At 36.5% G+C, this 20,682-nt stretch overlaps 1 protein-coding gene across 1 annotated transcript in view; it reads right to left on the bottom strand.

Annotated features, from left to right (window-relative positions):
- Positions 1 to 8,881: 8,881 nt before the first annotated feature.
- Positions 8,882 to 20,682, bottom strand: part of KIF6 (kinesin family member 6) — a gene marked incomplete at both ends in the record, with an annotated part of 157,951 nt that continues 146,150 nt past the window's right edge. Inside the window, 3 exons of the mRNA XM_080615857.1 lie at positions 8,882 to 9,023; positions 10,742 to 10,831; positions 18,064 to 18,152. Of these exons, the coding sequence (XP_080471983.1) occupies positions 8,882 to 9,023; positions 10,742 to 10,831; positions 18,064 to 18,152 (321 nt within the window). The remainder of the gene's footprint in view (positions 9,024 to 10,741; positions 10,832 to 18,063; positions 18,153 to 20,682) is intronic.

Below are 20,682 nucleotides of genomic sequence, written 5' to 3'. Positions count from 1 at the left end.
TTTGAAAAGCATAAAAAAAAGGCAAACAAAAAATCAATTAATGGATATTATAATGAACAGCTGGAGAGAACTTCAAGAGACACATGGAATATGTGATGTGACCTGGACTGACATAGAAAGCAGTGTTTTTGCAGAAAGATGCAAAAACCAGAAAAAAATCAACTGCATGTGCACAAGAAACTGCAGAGTTAAACATACAGTTACAGTTGAACCACTTCATAGTTGAATGACCTTACAGATAAAGCACATGTTTAAGAAAGTACTTTCATAAACATGCACAGTTCCATACAGTTAAGCAGAGTAGTGTGCTCTGATAATGTGAAAGACAACAATCTGTAGCTGACACTGCCATATTTACTCCCATGAAAAAGCTACAGAAGCATGTACCTGCAGATTTCAAGTTGTAGAAATCATCAATATTCTGTTTGCAAAGTTGTTGTGTTTTGGGTTTTTTTGTTCGATTGTTTGGTTGTTTTTATTTCCCTTGGTTTCAGGTTGCAACATTGGAATAAAACAAAACAATATTTTGTGTAGTCGCCCACAAATTCTGCCTTGTCACAGGAAAAAAACCTCAAATATATACATTTGGACACAAGTTGATTTCTGAGTCAGTTTTCAAGCTGGAAGAAGGAGCATGGCTTACCACATTGGAAATGAAATTTAGCTTTCAGGTAAAAAGGCATAATATCCAATATGCTGAAATAACAATACTAGCAGGTTCCTTTTGATGATGGGATTTAAAAACACACTGTCTAATCTAACTTCTCTTGTTGCTCTTTTAATGTTCTTCTGATTAAAAATATAAACAAAACCTGAGTTCACAAACATTAGAAATAAAAAATGCTGAAAGCAAAAACTTGGTAGTAGCTGAACTTGGAAGTTGACTTACTTAGAGGTCCTGCTGTTCCAGTGCCCCCTGCAGATGTTAAAATTAAGAGTGCATTTGGTCTCAAAGCTAAGGAATAAATTCTCACAAAACATATTTTGAATTCAGGGCTAAACATGACCTCCTTGATTATTCCTTCACTTCTATCTTCCTCCTTCAATGTTCTTGTAAGATTTGATATATATGTAATATGTATAAGTTCCAGCTTTTCCCAAAGAAAATCTAAGCTGTTCTGGAAAGGATAGATACCAAAATGACATCCTGGTCTACAATCAAGATAATTAACCACTTTACATATATTACCAGGAGCAAATCAAAGGATTCGGGGTTCTTCCCTTGCTTCACTGATTGTTGTTAGAGTCCCTAACAATTCTTAAACACAGATAGATGATAAATAAAAGATAGATAGGCCAAAAATAACCAACATGATTTCCTTACTCTGTATTTCAAAAGCCAGAAAAAATACCATTGTAATCAGTAAGAGTATAATTTATTTAGACACAAATAAGCTGTTTCTAAAATAAGTAATTAAATGGTTGAAAGAAACCTTGGCTGATCCTGTCATCCTCAAACTTCTGATGAAAAGTGAATTTTTGAATTAGTCTTTCTGGAAGAAATGTCTCTGTACAAGACTGATGACAAACTGCATGCAAAGATCCAGGAACCAATTCCTCCACAGATTATGCATTCCAGCCTGAACAGTTTGTACATGGAAATATTGAATTGTTTTGAATTTGCTTTGCTCCTTGAATGTCTTTTAAACCCCTGCATTTCAAAGAAGAGTCAAGGAAATTCTTTTAGAACTGTGTTAAATATAAATAACAGTTACATTGCATTTCTCCATGAGACTGCCATCTGGCAATTTTCTGCTTTTGTTTTATTCTCATTTCAAATTCAAACCAATCATTTTGACTTCCTGACTTATAGTCACATAGGTGAAAACACGAAGCATTTTCAGATAAAAGATATAAGAATTCCAAGATTTCAACAGTACTATTCTCAGACAGATTCCACAGGGACAAAAAAAAAGTATCCTTGAATTCTGCAGTTATTTTCTGGAAGGTAGACCTTGTTGTTTGTGTTGTTTATCTGCACAAATACATTTGGGAAACCCACTGTTGGACCACAAATAGGAGTATTTGTTTAGTTCAAGGTTTGTGTCAAATGAAACAACTCAGCTGTCTAAAAGAAGGAGCAGAAGACAATCTTTATAAAAAAATCAGGTGCAGCCCCTGAGATTTTACTCAAGGAAAGGGAAAACAAAGTCTTAGTTGAAAGTCTTAAATTTTATTGTCGTAGTGTCAAATCAAGGCATGGATAGTAACTATTACAAATATCTAGTTTACATTGCTTGCCTTATTGGTGAGGTTTCAAAGTAAACATTGAAGGAAGTAAAACAGAAAAGAAATATTAGAAAAAGATCATTTAATATTGATTTAAGCAACAATAAAAATTATTCATATGAAATAATCTAAAACCAGAAGTTCAATTGATATTGTTATTAAAAATGGACTTTGAAAAGACAAACAAATTCTATATAGAGCTACCAAACATGCTGTATGTAACTAGGCATTCCCAGAGTTTCATCTTGTTGGTGTCCATATTCACCAGCTGGATATTTGGTACAGGGAACATTTACAAGATCTTAACATTTCATTACATTGAAGTGCTCTCGGCTTATACCATTAACATAAACCGCTTGCATCCTATGATTGGTTAAACCAGGTAAAAACAATCAAATCTTCTGTTGGGAAGATATTACAATATATACTTACACTGTTACATGTGTGAACTTCATGACTGCACTTTGAAGATTCTTTCATAAAAAATGCAGGAGTGAAAAAAGGAGACTGAATTAGGCATGTCTATCTTTGGCTTTTATTGTAAGTGTGGGTCATATACTAAACCTTCCAGAAGCTATGGCTTTAGGAGGCCAGCGAATGCCTGACTTCTGAAATAAACTACATAGAAGGATTGGAAATACCCTGAAATAAGAGATGAGATGATCCACAGTGTCTGGCACAAATGAATCCTGGAAATATCTGCATGATACCTAGCACTGTAAAGCTACTTCCCAAAGAAATCTCCACAAAAAAAAGATTTGGATTTATTCTGGTTGAAGAAAATAAATAAACTGTATCTATCATACTAACATTTAATCAACCAGTAGCTATATCATAATGAATAGACAGAAGTCAGATATGCAAGAAAATCTCTAAACTTAGCAATATTGTTCTATAGGTGGCTTAGGTAGGAGTCAAGACCATTATAAATGTGGCACTTACTTTTTCAGTGTGGTAAATGCTTAGGTTATTTCAAGTTAATCTAGAAATTACATGAAGAGAGATTATTAAAACAAGTAACTTTCTTCATCTGTGGCCGTTGAAACATTATTGAAGCAATAAATGCTTTCATGAAGACAAGAAGACAGATAAGAAACTCAGTAGCTTTCTGGCACCTGTGAGAAGGCCATCAAGAAGATGCAGCCAGGCTTTTGATAGTGTGTCTTCTGAGAGGAAGAGAGGCAATAGGCCAAACCCCTCGCAAACTTTTTCATGATGAGGACAGTGAAGCATTGGAACAGATTGCTTAGAAAGTTATGTGGTTTCCATTCGTGGCAGTTTTCAAGACCAGACTGAATAAAGCCTTCAGCAACATGGTTTGATCTCACAACTGACACTGTTTTGAACAAGAGGTGGGATTAAAGACCTGCTGAGGTCCCTTCCAACCTGGTTTTTCCTATGAACCCAACAGGCAACCTTTGAAGAGTGGATGCAGTTTCTTAAAAAGGTATACACTTTACTTCTTAAAACTATTATGTATCTTTTCTGTCCACATGATACTATGAGAATTTCCAAAAGAAGCAAGAAAAGATTTATATTTATTTATATGGTTTTCTATTATTGGATGCAATTTTGTCCAAGCTCTTCTTATGTGTTTGGCATAATCTTACTCTTAAACCATTCTGACAATCAGGTGTTACTCTGCTGATTGAATTTCACCCTGATTTTACAATATCATAAAAAAAGACTGAAGAATTTTGAAGCAGGAGAGCAAGCAATCTTTTCTCCCTGTGAGTTAGATGTGTGGCAAACTAAGAACAAAACACTGAATAAGTAATCAGCAAGTAGTAGCAGCGCCACATAGAGCATACCAGAATAGTGCTGAGATCCTTCTATTAATGAGTTATTGAAAGCTACTGGGGAAGTGCTTTATGTTAAAAGAAGTGAGCTGTTGTATCAATAATTCTCTTTTGGCTACCTTCAAATAAGTTCATAATGGAGATTTTACTGAAAACCGAAAAGACAGCTGCTTCACCCAGCAATGGTTTGGAACCTCTGGCTCTTCTCCACCTAGCTGCTGTGGATGGAGGCAGGATGGTGACCCTGCTCTCCTCAGGGAAGCCATATAAACACTAATTCAGTGTATATTTAATACAGTATTCATATGTAATGGAGTCAGAAGAAGAAAAATAAAGACAGACATATAAAGATTCTGGTAGAAGAAGGACATTTTAATATACTCTCCAGCAAAGCAGAACTGTGGATTTTCCCACCTCTGATCAAATACTTGAACTCTCTCTACCCAAAACAACAGTAGATCTGACTTTAGGACCTTGTATGCCCTAAATTCTACATAAAGCTTACCAATTCATGTGGTAGCTGTGCTGACTTTTACAGAAAATTAAAATACAGAAAAAGACATAACTTCAATATTTCTTAATTTATTGCATCTTAGTTGTTAATTTGAAAAACATGTATCTTCTCTATGTTTGAACATACCAGTTCACCATGTACTTCTGAATAACTATGGATTTGCCATGGAATTAAGTATCAGCAACTTAAGGAAATATACATCCTTGAGAATGATATGTGACTTCCGCCAAAATATTGCTGTATTTTTACGTGAATAAGCCAAAACCTTCCAAATGCATGACTATAGGCTGAGCACTAACATAAAAATTATGGCTTCAATCTGGAAGTATGTATATCTCGGAGAAATAGACTGTATTTTGCATTACATTTTTTTATTTGTATTAGGCTGATATGTAAAATAAGTTGCTGCATAAGCAGACACTATGCAATAAAGTAGCACTGAGTCAATAGTGAACAACTGTATCTAAGACATAACTGCATTTAAATGTTCACATCTCATTTGTGCTTTGCAAGTACGTGTGCTGTTTTACTTGAAGCCTTTTAAATGTCATTGTTTCTTCTGAAATTTGTATGTTCTGGAAGGGTGTATATTTTGACAATATTTATTGTATTCAAATGAAAAAAGCAGTTGGAAAATTTTGAACTCTAGAATTACTTTCTAATAAAAATTTAGTTTCATATTACAGTACAATCTCAGTATTCTAATCATCTGCCAAGAAAATTACTATTCCTTGGAGAAGAAAATAAAAAAACAGGAAAAGGTCTCAAATGGTATTTTATAGAATTTAATAACCCAGATAACAACCGTTTTTGCACAAACAACTTTGGATGCTACCTAGATGTACTTAATAAAGCCTTATGCAAATTGATGTAAGCAAAACTACCAGCAGTAGTAATAAGTGTTTCCCAGATTAAAGATATAGAAGCATTAATACATGAGATAATTTTAACATTGAGAACACATACAGTGAATTTTTAATAAACAAACATATTTGGCAAACTCCTGATAAGTTGTTTTAGTTTTGCTTAATCTTAATGCAAGCTGAAGATATTCAAATATCATTCAAATATCATTCCTCAGAGAAACTGATTTTGCTGTCAAAGAAAAATAATTTCTATGGCTTTACTATTTAAACCTGTACATCCAAAGTACTCATTCCTACCTGTTTCTAAGCAGAGGAGGAAGGGAAAGAATAAAGGTCTTTAACTGTTTCTAAAAGGAAATAGTGAACTGTAGCAAGAATTTCATTCGTTCCCCAAGCCTGAAAGAGATAAAGAATACATTATACTATATTTCAGGTTGTGTTGTCAGTTTTAAAACAAACTTCAGAAAAACAAAATAAAAGAAAGTGAAAAAAAAATTTAAAACTTTCAAGGCAAAAAAACCCAACAAACCCAAAACCAACCAACCATTCATCTACTCTTCTGCGTTTTCATTTCTCTACCTCAAGGCTGAACAAGGCAGTAAAAGCATGTTTGCAGTGTAGCCCTTTGTAAAAAGCTTTCCAATGTAGTCATTACAATACTTTAGCAAAGCCCTGTGAATGTACCTGCTTTAATTCTGCTCTGTTTAGAAAGCAAATGGTAACGACCTGCAAACCCTGAGTTAATCTTTACTGAGACCTCTCATTCGCTCCCCTACATTAGGTCACTAAGGATATTGAGCATTCCCATGCTTTCTGTTTATGAAACTTATTTTCCACTCTTTATCCTTTTTTTTTTTTTTTTTTTCCTTCTTCTTTCCTCTATTAATGTAAGGCAGGCTCTCAGATTTCTTCTAAGATACTGATTTTGAAAGGGTCAGGATCAATAAAGCAAAGAGAAGTAAGCATGTTGACATTTTTTAACTCTAGCCAACTTTAGTTTGGGTGAACCTAAGCTTTTGCATGTTTCTTGTGGGACACTATGTATAATAATCGTGCAGGGAATTAATATATTTGCATACAAATATAGAAAGACTGAACATCTCAGTTGAAGAGAGTTTGGGAAGGAGACAAGGGAGCACTGGACTGGGATGCAGCACAGCTTCTATATGAAGCTGTCTGATTCAGCTTAGTGGTTCTAGGCAAGTAATTTCTTTCCAGTTTATTTTGTATATTTTTGAAATTTATTGAGGAACAGTTCTGTGTGAACTTGGTAACACATAACTTTTTCCCCAAAAGTATTCAGACAGAATACATTTCTTCTACTCTTCCTCTCTGCTTAACTCTATTTTACCTCTGATAGTTTTTCTTTATAAACAAAACCAAGTCCCCATTCCCATCCCCAAAAAGAAAAGACTCTGGTTCTCCTTTGCTTTGGATGCAACTCTTATCAGAAACTCCATACAGACAATGATGCACAAGCACTACAGCAGTTACTATGCCTCTTGTCTCCTTTTAGTCTTGAAACAAGTCAGGTAAGAGTGAAGTGCTCACAGGAAAAGGGGACACATAATGCTATCACAGATATGGGAGTAGTGGAGTCTCTTAACCCATTTTTTTTTTCCCAGTTAGAAAGTCTACCACTGCACCTCATAAATGTCCTCGGGTTTCACTATGGTGCTGAAGACAAAGTACTTCCTTAGTAGCACTAATCCACAGATTTTATCCTCTTCATCCATATTGCTAACTCAGAATTATCAAACTTTTTTTGTTCAATGGTTCCTGCTATCACTGGCTCCATCCTCCAAATCTGGGAGGATTCTCCTTTTCTTACAATCAGTCAAGGAAGAAAAACCTTTTGTCTGCCAGGTTGACTCCAAATCCTTCTCACAACTTGCTGGTGAACTCTTTATCTATGACACATCAGGTCCCTACACATTTGTAATATGCAGGTTGTACTTATGCAGCCTCTTTCGTTTTTGTTCCCCTGACTACACTTAGTGATTGGTGGAGTCATCCAGCCTTGCACTGCCAGGATGATCAAATGCTACTTCATTTCCTTCCAGCTCCTTAGAGCAGCATGTAGCTCATCTTGTCTAACTGAACTTCAGATCAATTTAAAAAGTGTTGACTGTCCTTTGTTCTGCAAGAATACCTTTTATAATTTGGGTTATAATAGTCGTCAATGTTGGTAATGCCTAGAACCTTCTGAAACTGATGGATGATGCTAGGTAACAGCCTGTGGCTGAAAAACAATGAGGACAGAAAAGGCCTTTGAGAAAGACATTCCTGATACAGTATGATTTAGGAGATGATCACAGGACAAGATGTGCTCTTGTTAGTTAGATTACTGTTCTTCACAGAATGAGTCAGATCTGGACCTTCTAAAGACCTGAAATGTTTTGTTGTAAGACACTTATCTCTAACCTTCTTCTGGTGAGCTGCCTATAAATTCAGCTTAATTCATTTGTAGAAGAAACCTGACAACAATTTTTCTAAATAAAGACAAAAGGGATCCCAAAGCCTACGTGTGTTAAGTGTTTGCTTTGGATGAGCGTAGGGCAGCTGTTTTTTCAGCCACTGTGTGTTTACCTGACAGCTTTCTGATAAGCTGTGTGATACTTAGTGACAGTGCTAACACCATCTGCCTGCCAGGTGCTGACAGCTTGCTGAATAATGCTGTCATCAGCACTCGTGCTGATAGAAAGTTACGGCTTCAGTGACCACTACTGCTTTCATCTCCTAATTGGTTGCTGCCACTAAAAATTATTGCCAAAAAAAAAAAAAAAAATTAAAAAAATCACAGGTCTTTTTTTCTTCATCATGAAGAATTACTTTTAGGCTACCTCACTATGCCGCTATTGTGTATTTATTGCTTTTTGCTTCCTGCTAATTTTACTTACCTATGCTGTAGAGTGAACTTTACTGCCTGCTTATGCTCTCATGGTACCCGATTTGGTGACAAATACCCATAGAAAGTTTCACTAGACTTTGATATACTGAAATACCTGCTAAGAGCATATTCTGCAAGCCACAATGGGCCAGTCTACCTTATGAGGTGGGCTACAGTGCAATCATTTGTGTAATCTTCATTTGGTGTCAATTGCTATAGCTAAATTTGTACCAGCTGAAAACTAGGCCAGATAGTTTAAAGAAAATGTGTATGGAAAATTGTATAAGTATTCTAATCATCAAGAAACCACATTCAAATGCATTTACTTAAGTGTAAAGAAATACACTGTGCAGGCTGCACAGATATGCATGTCCCAGAAAGTTCACTTGATAGTTGCTCAGAAAAGACAGCCTTCATAGTTTCATACTCCAGCATTGAGCTACTAAAATAAATACATGTGAAGAACCTCAAGTGTTTAGAACAGCTCAGAACACAATGTAATTTAACTTAAGCCAGAATCAGTTCTCACTTGCGTCAGTATAAATGTGGACTAAAGCTATTTTGGCTTTAACATGCTGGAGATTTAGGTTTGGCTTCCCATTTCTTGGCAGGATTTACCTTTCTTTTGCAGGATGTTCTGTCTTGCTTTAATGAAAGCAAGGATGTCAGCATCAGCCTGGCTGTCTCCAGTAAGAGGAATAGAGGCACTTAAACTTGGTGGGATCCTGAAATAAGAAAGTATATTTGTGGACCAAACTGAGTAAGAAGGTTACTTTTCTATTCCATTATCTCCTCTCTTTTTTCCAGCATGAAGGACTTTGCTTTTCAGATACATGGGTAGAGATGGCACAATTCAGAGGTGAACCAAGCTCAGGACTTCTCAATGCTCTTATGTAGATTCTTAAAATTGGCTGATATCTTTTTAGTTCGGTAGGGTTACATGCTTATCAGACATAAAACCTCTCATGAAGGGCTAAAAATATTTTATTGCTGAGTCAGTTACTGCCAAGCAGAAAAGCCTAATAAACTACCAAGGAAATGATGGATGTGACTATGCCATGTGTTTGTTTCAGGGAAAATTGCTGCTATTTATTTGAACAGATCAATAGTATTTCTGCCTGCTGTAAGGGAATTAATTTTTAAATATACATAAAAGTAAACAACCACATGACATTCATGACATTTGCTGACAGGCACAAGTCCCTTATGCTGCTGAGTCTTCAGTACCTGCTGAAATCTTGTACCTCTGCAGTTAAATCACTGAGTTAAATCTGGTTTTGCTAGATTCTCCAGTGGTATAAGATGAAGTAGTACAATGAAGCTATTCTAATCAGTCAAGAAGGCTAACAATTTGTCCCTGTGTCATTAGCCTTGTTTAAAGATTAAGCACTAACAGTGAGATGAGAGATATGGCAATATAAATTACAATATGGAAGGATAAGTGGAACTGAAGGGAGAGACTTTTTTTATGTATTCTACCTTTGTAATTATAGTTATTTCCACTGTTCCTTACTGACTATTGCAGTACAATGCAATTGCACCTGACATAAACAGAAGTCTGAGATCCTTCTCTTTGTACTACAATTAAGTCCTCAGCTGCTGAATTAGTGAACCAAAATGAAAATACAAATTACCATGAACTTCATAAAATATCTCTTTATATGTAATTTACAAGGTGATATCAGAACACCATTAAGGACTATTCTCTTACTGATTTTTACTTGATTAGCAACATCGTAAAAAACAAAAAATACACAATATATTTAAGAAGGTACTGTCTAAATTCCATTTTAGCATCTCTTTTTCTTTTGTTTTTTCTTAAGCACAAATGTAATTGAAAACATTAGGTTTTGGGAATGAAATTTTTTTTTTTTTTTTTTTTTTTGCTATTCTAGACATGGATTGTTTTGGAAAATGGAAGAAAAACCATGTAACCATGAAGCAGTACCTATTTTGAGAAAACATGACATGCAACCTTTGCCCAGCCTGACATCCCCAGCTGCTGGTGTAATTTCATTTTACTGGAATAATTTGCAGGAGGCAGATTCAAAATATTTTAAGGACAAAATTGCAAGATTGAAAAAAATCTCTTCGTAGTTCCTGCATTCTGCAATACTTACATACTTCGATTTCTTCTTTTAAATATTTTTATTTACTCTTTCAGAGACCTTTTCTCTTGCTGAGAAGACAGTCATGAGAATTCATAAGCTCATAGGGAAAAAAGCCTCAGGCCAAACAAACGCCCTCCTCTCTAATGCTGATAATGCAGCTATTTGGTGTGAAATATGGTATTTTTTTGAAAGTTGGAAAAAAATTTGCTATTTCAGTTTTACTTTTGTTTTTCAAGGAGACTTTCGTTAAAGAGACTGAAAGAGAACTATCTAGGCATTGTATTACTTACTTTTTTGCTTCTTCCCCTGAATAGCCCAGGTGTGCTTCTGACCTTGTTTTTAAAGTAGGGTTATTAGAAGTGATTGAATTGTTTTTCCCAGCTGGATCTTCATTAGGGATGACACTTGTGGTTTCTGAAAAACTGGAATGGGAGGCAGAAATGAGGAAAGAATCTTGCCTTTGTGGAGGAAATAGTAATACATGCTAAGTAACTACAAAGAAGTTGGTTTTCAAGACTTTATTTTTTTTTATCTATACAAAGCACTTGTTGTCTGCTAGAAGAGGATTGAATCCATGTGATGATTAGGTTTATGTAGCAAATATGGCTATGAAAGAATGACAAATAAACTCATAAAGATTACACTTTTAGTATTTGCCTTCTAAGCAGGCTTATAAAGCACTTTGATGTATCTGATGTGCAGTTTGTAATGGTATATTTAGTTCCCAAACTGACTATTAGCCAAGTGAGGCCTTAGCTCATTTCCCATTCTTTCTTTAGTCAGGCAAAATTATTACCGAAATCAGTGGAAGACTGAATAAAAACTCAGTGAGGATGTTGGGATGTGGCTTGTTGATGATAGCCAAATACATGGCAAACAGCTGATGCAATATTGCATCAGCTATGTCCTGTCCTTGTAGATATCGTTATCAAGGAACTCATCCACTAGAAAGGCAGATTTCTGCCATGGGATGTCCTAGATGCTCTCCTTTCCCCGGGGGTTGTGAATGCTGCCGATCTGGTGCCGATCTTTTGAGAGTGGAAACACTGAACTACTCAGTTGTAAGATTTTTCCAGTAGATGGCAGGATTGGCAAGTTCTTGCCTTTCTAATGCTGCAGTAGTTCATTGTTGGCTGATGAATTGATATTTCTGGCAGAGAACTTGAAAAAGGAAAGAAATTGTTACTAAAATTTTACTGTATTACACTGTGCCAAGTTCAGTTTTGCAGAAGATATCGTGCCCAAGAGTGCAAATCATTTTCAGATGAACAACTCCAGGTTTACCAATATTTCTCTTTAACTCCTCTAGTCCCATACCATTTGTACCTACCTAAATGGATTAAAATAACCTCAAGACTCACCTGATTGAGCTAAAGCAATATCATATTTAATGTTAATAATATTCTGTACTTTATTATGCCTACATATTACAAAAGTGAGAAAGGATGTGTGATGTTATTACCTACTGTGTGGCTTAACAATATCTGGGAACTTCACACCATAGTTCTGCTTTAGGATTTCCTGAACATTTTTTCCATTAATTTGGCAGTTCTTAAAAACTAAGCGATTTAGGGTCTTAAATTCAATTTCTGAAAGAACCCTGTTCTGTGCCCTGGGATATTTAGGCATCCAAGTCATATAACTGTGGGTTAATACATCACTATACATCAACTGAATCATAGCAACTGTCCATGACTCTATTCTTAGCCTGCAAAAAATGTAAGGCAATGTGACTTAATGTGATCCTTTCTCATTGCTTTCTTTTCACTGAAATCAGCTTCTTTGCTTTTTATTTGCCATGAACAGTATATAATATTATAAATAATAAATACTGTAAGTCAGCTGAAGTAATTTATTTTTAATCTGAAGTAGTTTATATGTTGGAACTAATTTTTCCATTGAATTAAATGAAAATTAATGTTTAAAATTGTTAAATCCCTATTTTAAAGTGGACTTGGATCCATATCCATTAAAACTGGATATGGATTCTACAGGTGTGGCAGGGACCTCACTTTCAAGTGGATTCCTGGACCCAGGACAATATGCCAAAACTTGCGTTAGGCTCCTTTGCGAGAACTGGGCACCTGAGGAAGGTTAGACTGAAAAAAACCCCTTAGATTGAAAGAGATGATGCTCAGAATCAGGAAATTAACATTACTGTGCTCACAAATGGAACTTAAATTCCTCCTCTGCTTGTAGGATTATAGCCAGACATTTTTGTCTGTGAGATTCATACTCTTCTCCCGCAAGTTCAGCAAATTTATAAGGAAGCTTATAAATATTTTTTGTAATGACTCAAAGTGCTGTTTCTATATAAGAGGTTAACTGTTAAAGTACTAATCTAACAAATAAGCCTGATAGCAATCAAATCCATGTTTTAGGTATCTTAGAGATTTCTCTAATCCCTGTGCTACAGAGGTGGCCTGTATGGGGATAAGGGGATAATTTACATCCTTCACACTAAAGCCCTGATAATGTTTCTATGGCATTGCAAGATATGTTGAATGATAAGAAGATGAAAGAGTGTAATTTTGCTGTGCAGTGGTTTATACGCTCAGAAGCAACTTTCTCATAGCCTGTTCTCAGAAGCCAGGACTCTCCTCCTTTGAGTGTTATATGCTGCTCCAGTGATGAGAATAGATAAGGAATTTTGCTAGTACTGATCTAAATTTAATAGAGAGTCATTATGACAGGATGAGGTGGGGGTAATGATCCCCCTCTCTGTGTGTTAAGCCTGAAGGACTGGACATCTCAAGATGCTTAATAAAGTCAGACAAAACCATAGCTGACCTGAGTAATGTGCTGATAGTCCTTCTTCAAGCAAGAGTTTAGTGTAGGGGTGCCTTCCAACCAGCATTTCTGTAATGTGTAAATAGGAACTCCTGGATCATATTTTGGATTTGGTTGGACATACAAGGTATAAAAGTTCTGGCCTTTTGTCTGTCTCCTAAGCCCTAATATTATTCAGATTTTACTGACAATGTATGATTCCCATTTTCAGTCTGAACGCATTTGATTTTTCCTTGAGTTGAATTTAAGAAGTCTCAAAGCACTGTTTCCTGACAGCTTCAGTAAAATTCCTGCTTTTTCTAGAGATTATAGTCTGTCATCTTCATATGTCTCAGTTCTTTTTTTTTAAAACCTATCTCCTGAAGTTTCACCCAGCAGGTAACCTGCTTTTTTTTGTTGGGCATCTGTTGGGCCACAGACAAGCACATAGAGTAGAGGAGTGGGAAAGATGATGGGTGTATGCTTGATTTGCCAGACGAAAAACAGTGAAAAGTTGGGTGGATTAAAAAGAAAAGTGTCAAATATGAAGGTGTGCAACCACTGCAATGTTAAAAAAAATTCAGCTGCAGTTCTTCAGTCATATGAGCCTTGGATGTGAGGGAAACAGATGCTCTGTGTAAAGGCAGGCAAGATTCAAGCTCCTTAAAATCTGAACATTTAGTTACAAAATCAAATTTGGCCTAACTTGCAAATTCATAGACACATTATTCAAGTTAAATTGTTACCAACTGAATGAGAAAACCTCTGAAATGTCATTAATCAATGATGTTACTCCTAGATTATATTTTATCATCATGTAACACTGCAGAAAATTGGCAGGAATGAAAAATGATTGCAACAAGAAATGTTTCAAAATATGTAAACATTTATCTTGTCTCACATAGCATTAATATAGGGAGTAAATTTTTGTAATCCAGGACAAAAACTGTTAAAAAATCTGATGCTCAAAGTCATCAGAGAATATGATGAGTTATCTGAAAATATCTCCAAGGGAATCTAAAGCGCCAGGAAGATTTTGAAGAGGAAGCTCGAGGGCTGAGGTGTTTGAGACTGGTTTGTCGTATTCCTGCAAGCCCCAGAGTATGTTCAGATTCAGTAAAAGGGAAAAAGTGAGGTTAAGAAAGATCTGACTGAATGAAAAAGGAATGTATTTCTTCTGAGGGAAGGACAAAAATTCAAAATTTTGTAGAAGATTTGAATAACTATCCAACATTTGCTTTATTCAAGGGGAATACAAGTACAGTCCAACACTAGTCAAATTAAACATTCAGTGAGGGAAGTAACTTGAACAAAGATTGATAAATTTCTTAAATGAAAGCCACTGTGGGAGAAGACACTGTGCTTGAATTCTGAAATGGAGCAGACATGGAGTGCTGAACCCAACATGAATTTTAAGACTTTTTGCAGACTTGACAAGAACACATTAAGAGACATAAATGTATGTATAGTATGAGTTGAAGGTAGCAACACAGCTTTATGGTAGAGACACTATGGGCAAGTAGGGTATTCTCTTTCAAGTTGAGGAATTTTATTAGGTATTCCTTTTGAATAAAATAACTTCTTGATGATTATTTTAAGTTCCTCTTCCTTTCTTTTGCACTGTGATGCTGGGATTGCTGATTAGACCCTTTATTCTCCAAAATATAGAAGCAGGTAATTCTTTCTCCACTTTGCACAGTTGTTCTTAATTTTAAATAATATGTTCACATCACATAAGATTTAATTTTTCTGCCACTTTCATATGAAAGATATATGCAAAGATAAATATAGTCTGGAAACCTGAATCTACTCAACAGGTTAATAAGCATGATCAGCTATGTTAAGTCTATCAGATTTGGTAATGTAATTAACCTGCTTCTTACTCTAGTGGAGTAGGATCAAGCCTATGGTTTTCAAACTTTACTGACTAAAGCAAAAATGCTCACTGCTCAACTCCTTTATTAACACAGACTCACTTCAACACTTAAAAAAATTAGTCATTTATTTTTTCAATTGAAAAAGAGGCATGCTTAGCTACAAATTAAGTGCTTTTTAGATGTGTGTATCCTTCTTAAGCCTTAAGAGGATTACCAGCTTCCCTTCTCTGTTATTTTAGTTATAAATTGATTTAACATAAAATACAATTTGAGACTATCACGTTCTCTTCCCAAAGCTTAATTTTCTCTGGTAACCTGACTACAGTGTGTCAAACAGTAACAATCCACATGAATTGTGCACCAGAAGGTGATCAAAAGATTTTGTTCAAACACATACATAAATCTCAAGAAAGATTATGGAATATACTTGTATCTTTTATATGCTGAGATAGGTAATTTATTACTTCTAATCCTGAAGACTGTATTTATATCCATTCACACTCAGGAGTTTGTCTAAATGGTCCTGTTGCATACTTACACTGTCAACAGCAGTCTTATATTTCTGACATACAGCCCACTAACTTTTAGATCTTATATCTATTGAACATACCTGTGAACTGAATTCCACCTTGGAAAAAGGTTTTATTTACGCCACATTATATCAAATATAACTTACTTCAGTTTCTGTTTTTGTGACCAGTTATTCTGCTGGGTGAAGGTAGCAATATCATTTCAGAGAAAAAGGTTGTTGATTTTTAAGTGACATGGAAACAGAGAGCCGTTTGTGTCTCGGGACTATGTAATCAAGATGGGCAACCGTAGCCTACAATCATGTGAACTGGTAAGTGAAGTTCCTGTGTCAACTGGGTTCAAGGAAATTCTTGGGAAATAAATATTTTACTGTCTTATACTCTTAACATCTGTGAATTTGGAAACTCTTACTTTAAAATGTTATTGCCTCAAGTAGGGGAAAAGCAAATTTTTATGCACAATGAGATGTTAAGCCTGCAGCTCCATCCTTACAAAAAGCAGAAATAATGTTTCTACTTCCATATCCGTCACACTGGAAATGTACCTGTATAAAATATGTTTAAACAACCTAACAGAAAAAAAGATCAACTTTCTCGAACTATACAGAGGAAAAAGTAAGTCAACTTCAAAAGATCATTGCAAGAATATTGATACAGGTGGGAAAACAGAACTACAATTTAAGTTCAAGAAGATTAATATCCTGGGTCTGTGATATGAATGCAAACATCACCCAGTCAATCTCAGTCATAATGTCTGTTACTTAGATGCAAAGACACTGTTCATTATAAAGAACGTGATTTTTCAGAGACCATGTGGGACAGCACAGAACCCTAAGCTTGGCAGCTGTAAGCAATCAGGCATCCTCCCCAGTTACATTCAAAATGCTAGACACGCTTTTCTGAGACCTGTCCTCCAACAATAAACACAAACAATAAAGGTGTTTGAAAGAAAAGTGTAAAAGAAAATTATAAAGAAACCAGTTACGCGATTTTGCTTCTGAGCTATGGTGAGAGAAGGAGAAATTACCACTCCTGGAGGCTGGTCTCCCTTGAACTGGGAAGTGCCTTGTCATTGTAATGTGTTCTTTCTAATTCTAGTTTAGACTGCAAAAAATATCACTTTCCTAAGCAATGCCTACACACACCAACTGGAAATTGTTGTTCTCAAGAACAATGGGGCAGAGAGGTTGTGCAAGAGGTCCTTAGTTCAGTCCAGTAGAAAGTTAGTGACAGTCATGGATTGCTTGAGCTGATTTCGCTGATTTTGTGCTAAGCTAGACAAAACCCATATTCTATTCCATCAGCTCTTCTGTGGGAGAAGTAATTTTCAGCCTAAAACCAGAATTTAACAGCTTAAATTAGGCCCAAAACCTGCCAGCCATTTTCACAATAAATGGTGCTTAAGTCTTGAGAGAACACAGAATAAGAATTTTCATCCATTTCAGACATCTGAAAATGCCTTAGGCAACTTCAGAGGAATGTGTCTTTCATTCTCTGCAATGCTTATGAAGCATTTACTACTATAGGTACAAGAAAGATTTGCAATAAAAATTAGAATGAATTTTACAGTTTTAAGAAAATCTGATATTCAGTATTTAATGGCATATAGAATATGTTTGCTTCAAAGCAGGAACCATCATTCATGCAGTGTGCTGTTATAAGACTGTAGATAAAGCCACTCTTCAGAGAAAGACTAACTGTATAATGAAAAGGAGAGAGAGAGAGAGCAAGTGAGAGGGGGAGAGGGAGACCAGGACAGGAAAGGACAGAAAACACCTCCATATATTGTCAATGAATATGAAAACCTCCACATTCAGGTATGTGTTTTCTTGCACTCTACTTTGCTTGAAGGCTATGAAAGATCTGATACTGCAAATTTCTGTTAGAGGGTTTGAAATCAGAAATGGCTGATGATTAAACAACCAAGATTATTACATTTTTCTACGGTGCAGGATGCACTAGTGATTTAAAATATCAAATGCCATTGTGGAATCACATGCTGCATATGGAATTGTGGAATTGCATACGTCACTGTGGAATAGCAAACGTCATTGTGGAATCATATGCTGCATAAATGTAGCACCAGGATATTTTTTACAGCAAACTTATTTAGGCTATATATGAAATAATTTTTAAAACTTTTTGTTTGTTTGTTTGAAGTTTCCTAAATACATTCCAAAGGAGATATAGTCTCCTCATATAGCAAAATTGACTGATAACAGGTTTGCCTTTCATAGTGACAGGCTTCAAGGTTCCCAAGACCAACAAGTCAAAAGAACTGAGTTACAATAAGCTACCTCCAATAGGATTACAAAATAACTGAATGATAAAAATTTATTTTCTACACCGTCATTTTTCTTGTAACTGGAAATGTGGCATGTGAATGGTATATTTGCAAAAACAGTCTGGTGAACTGCACTTCCACTAAGACTGCATTTTCTTACAAGTAAGTAAAGAAGAGAAAAATGACTATTTTACCTTTGAGTTGATAGATGCTGTGAGGATTTGACAAACTGGGGATGAACAGTTGTGGTATTTGGTGAGCTAACCATCTCTGGCTTTTCCTGCTGGGTTTAGATTGAAAAACAAAATTATGTAGGATAGGATTCTTTTTAGAGTGCTTAATATTGGTCTACAGGTCTCAGCAGTAACAAGGTAGGCAATGACTCATTCGGAAAACACAGACCCTGAATCACATGGTATTTTCTTCACTTGAGCAAACACTTCTGAGCAAAGAGAAAAGTGTTTCAAATATTTTTAAAATCAAGTTACAGGTTTCTAATATGTAACAGCATGTGTTCACCAAGTTGAGTTTCTTAGGGAGCTCAGATGTATAGATAGGCTAAGATCCAAGAAATCAATACCAATTATTTTTTCCAGTTTTCTAACATTCTACTGATGAATCATGAGAGGCTGAATCCTGGACCTCTCCTGTTAAAGGACAGAGAAAAATGTGCTCCAGTGGATTCAAGAATATTTCTTGCAGTGCATTTAAAAGCCTAAATATTTAGATAGGAGGGTGACTAAAGCATTATCCTCTTGCCACTGATACAGTTAGGGATTTTAGTTGGAAATGTCTTTGCAATGATAACTTGAAGTGAAGCTGGTTAGGTGGCACTTTATGGATAACTAAGATCCTCATGTTAAGTTCAGTGTTTACTATAGCCTGTTTTCATAAAAATTCAGTCTAAATCTATACTCATAAGTATTAAACAAAATACTGGCTAAACACTGCTTTGTTTACAACAAGTTTTCCCCAAGGAGTAAATTTTCTCTTCTGGTTAACAATAACTGGTATGGGATGGAGTGTACTCAGCACTCTTTTTCATTAGGATGATGTGCATTTCATGGAAGTGCTTTGCTGTGAGATGTCATGTCATGACTTGGAAGACATTAAAAAGGTGTTAGATAGGGAGTAAAACAAAGCTATGTTGTTTCAGTTGATCTCCTCCAGATCTTCTTGTACTGTCTCCTCTGTGAAACTGTGTAGCTTTCAGACTGTGTTATGAACCTATATTAGACTGTTCAAAATGACATCTCTTCAGTTTGTTTTTACACAAGTCATTAAATTAGAGCATTCTGTTGCTGATGGGTTCTTAAACAAGCAATGATGGCAGTGGTGGGCCTCAGCTAGAAAGTATTGGACACATGTTCTGTGCTGAGAGCTGCTGACCCTTCGGAAGCTTAGGAAAGCTGAAAGGTTACTGGAATCTTTGCAAAAGAAGGAAGCTAAAACCCAATTATGTTTGCTTGGATTTGTCCAAATTATAGCTATGGCTGCCATCTTCTAATACACACATCATACACCTGATGAAATCATAGTTTTGATAGTAGTAAAAAGGACTAATTTTTCCAATGTCCTCTGTTGTGGAGGCATGGTTAGCAAGCAAAGGTCATGTTCCCATGTCTGAGCTTAATTAAGCACAGATTCTGTGAAAGTGAGAAAAAACACCAGTTGTGTACAGTTGCCAGCAGTGGAAAAACCCTGGAAGTTAACCAATAGAGATAGAAGACCAGCTGGCCTACCTTGTAGCTAAAAATTGTCTGTGAACTAGGAGCAGAGACCTTGAGGGGAGGATGTGTATATGAGCAGGGGAAAATCACCGAAATGCACCTGGAATGTACCCAATGCTGTATATGCCAATCAATCACTACGGGAAGCTGTGTGTACGTGGCAGTTTGACACTATATATACCCATTATTTGAGCACAATAAATGGATCACTTTTATCAATCATATTCATTGTGCATGTGTTCCCTCCATGCGCGACGACATATTGGCGCCCAAACAGGGACCAACAGAGGAACCCGGGTACCCATAGTGGCTGGGAGAATTGCGCACGGAGCGGGAAAGCACCGGAGAAGCAGCATCCGGAGGGCTGAAAGAAGAAAAAAAAAATGCTCGGTTTTGCTGGTCGAAGATGCCGGGCAGAGAATGGGCAGTGAAAGAAGAAAAAAGAGGCCAATCCTGAAAGAGAAGAGGAGCCTATGATGAAAAAAAAAAAGAATCGGACTACTAAGTAGTCCTAAGGTAAAGCCCGGAGAAGAGACAGAGGTCAATCCTGAAAGAGAATAGGAGCCTTTGAGCCTGGAGGACGAAGAGGAGCCTCCGCCGCCCGCTGAGTTGGCCTGCTTGCTGGTGAGCTGCATTGGTACCAAAACTTAAAAAAAAGAGAGTAGTGAAAAATGGAAAGACAAGCGGCCTTTGATTTATTTAAGTGCTTCTTAGAGAAGCGGGATCTAGGAAAAGGGCTTACTGCCCTCTTTGATTATAGAAGGAGACGTGGGATGCTATCGAGAAAGTTGTCTCCAGGAGAGGAGCGGCTGTGGGACACGGAGGCGCTGCGAGTGAAGGAGCCGCGGGTGCAGATCTTTGCGCGGGAGCTGTGGAGGAAGGTGCCCCGGGAGGCGCGGCCGGAGCTCTCGGGCCGCGCGGCCGAGCGGGCAGCCCTGGAGCTGCAGCGCGACTGTCAGAAACAACGGCAACAGCAACGGCAACAGCAACAACGGCAGACGCAGGAAAACGCGAAGTGGAGTCCTGGTAACACTCCCCTTTGTGCGACAGGGCGAGGGACAGGGGGGTTCCCCACAACGAGCA

This window comes from Psittacula echo, assembly GCF_963264785.1.
Source record: "Psittacula echo genome assembly, chromosome: 4".
Taxonomy (NCBI): domain Eukaryota; kingdom Metazoa; phylum Chordata; class Aves; order Psittaciformes; family Psittacidae; genus Psittacula; species Psittacula echo.
Note: the sequence above shows the minus strand (reverse complement) of the source record. Positions and strands in the feature narration are given on the sequence as shown.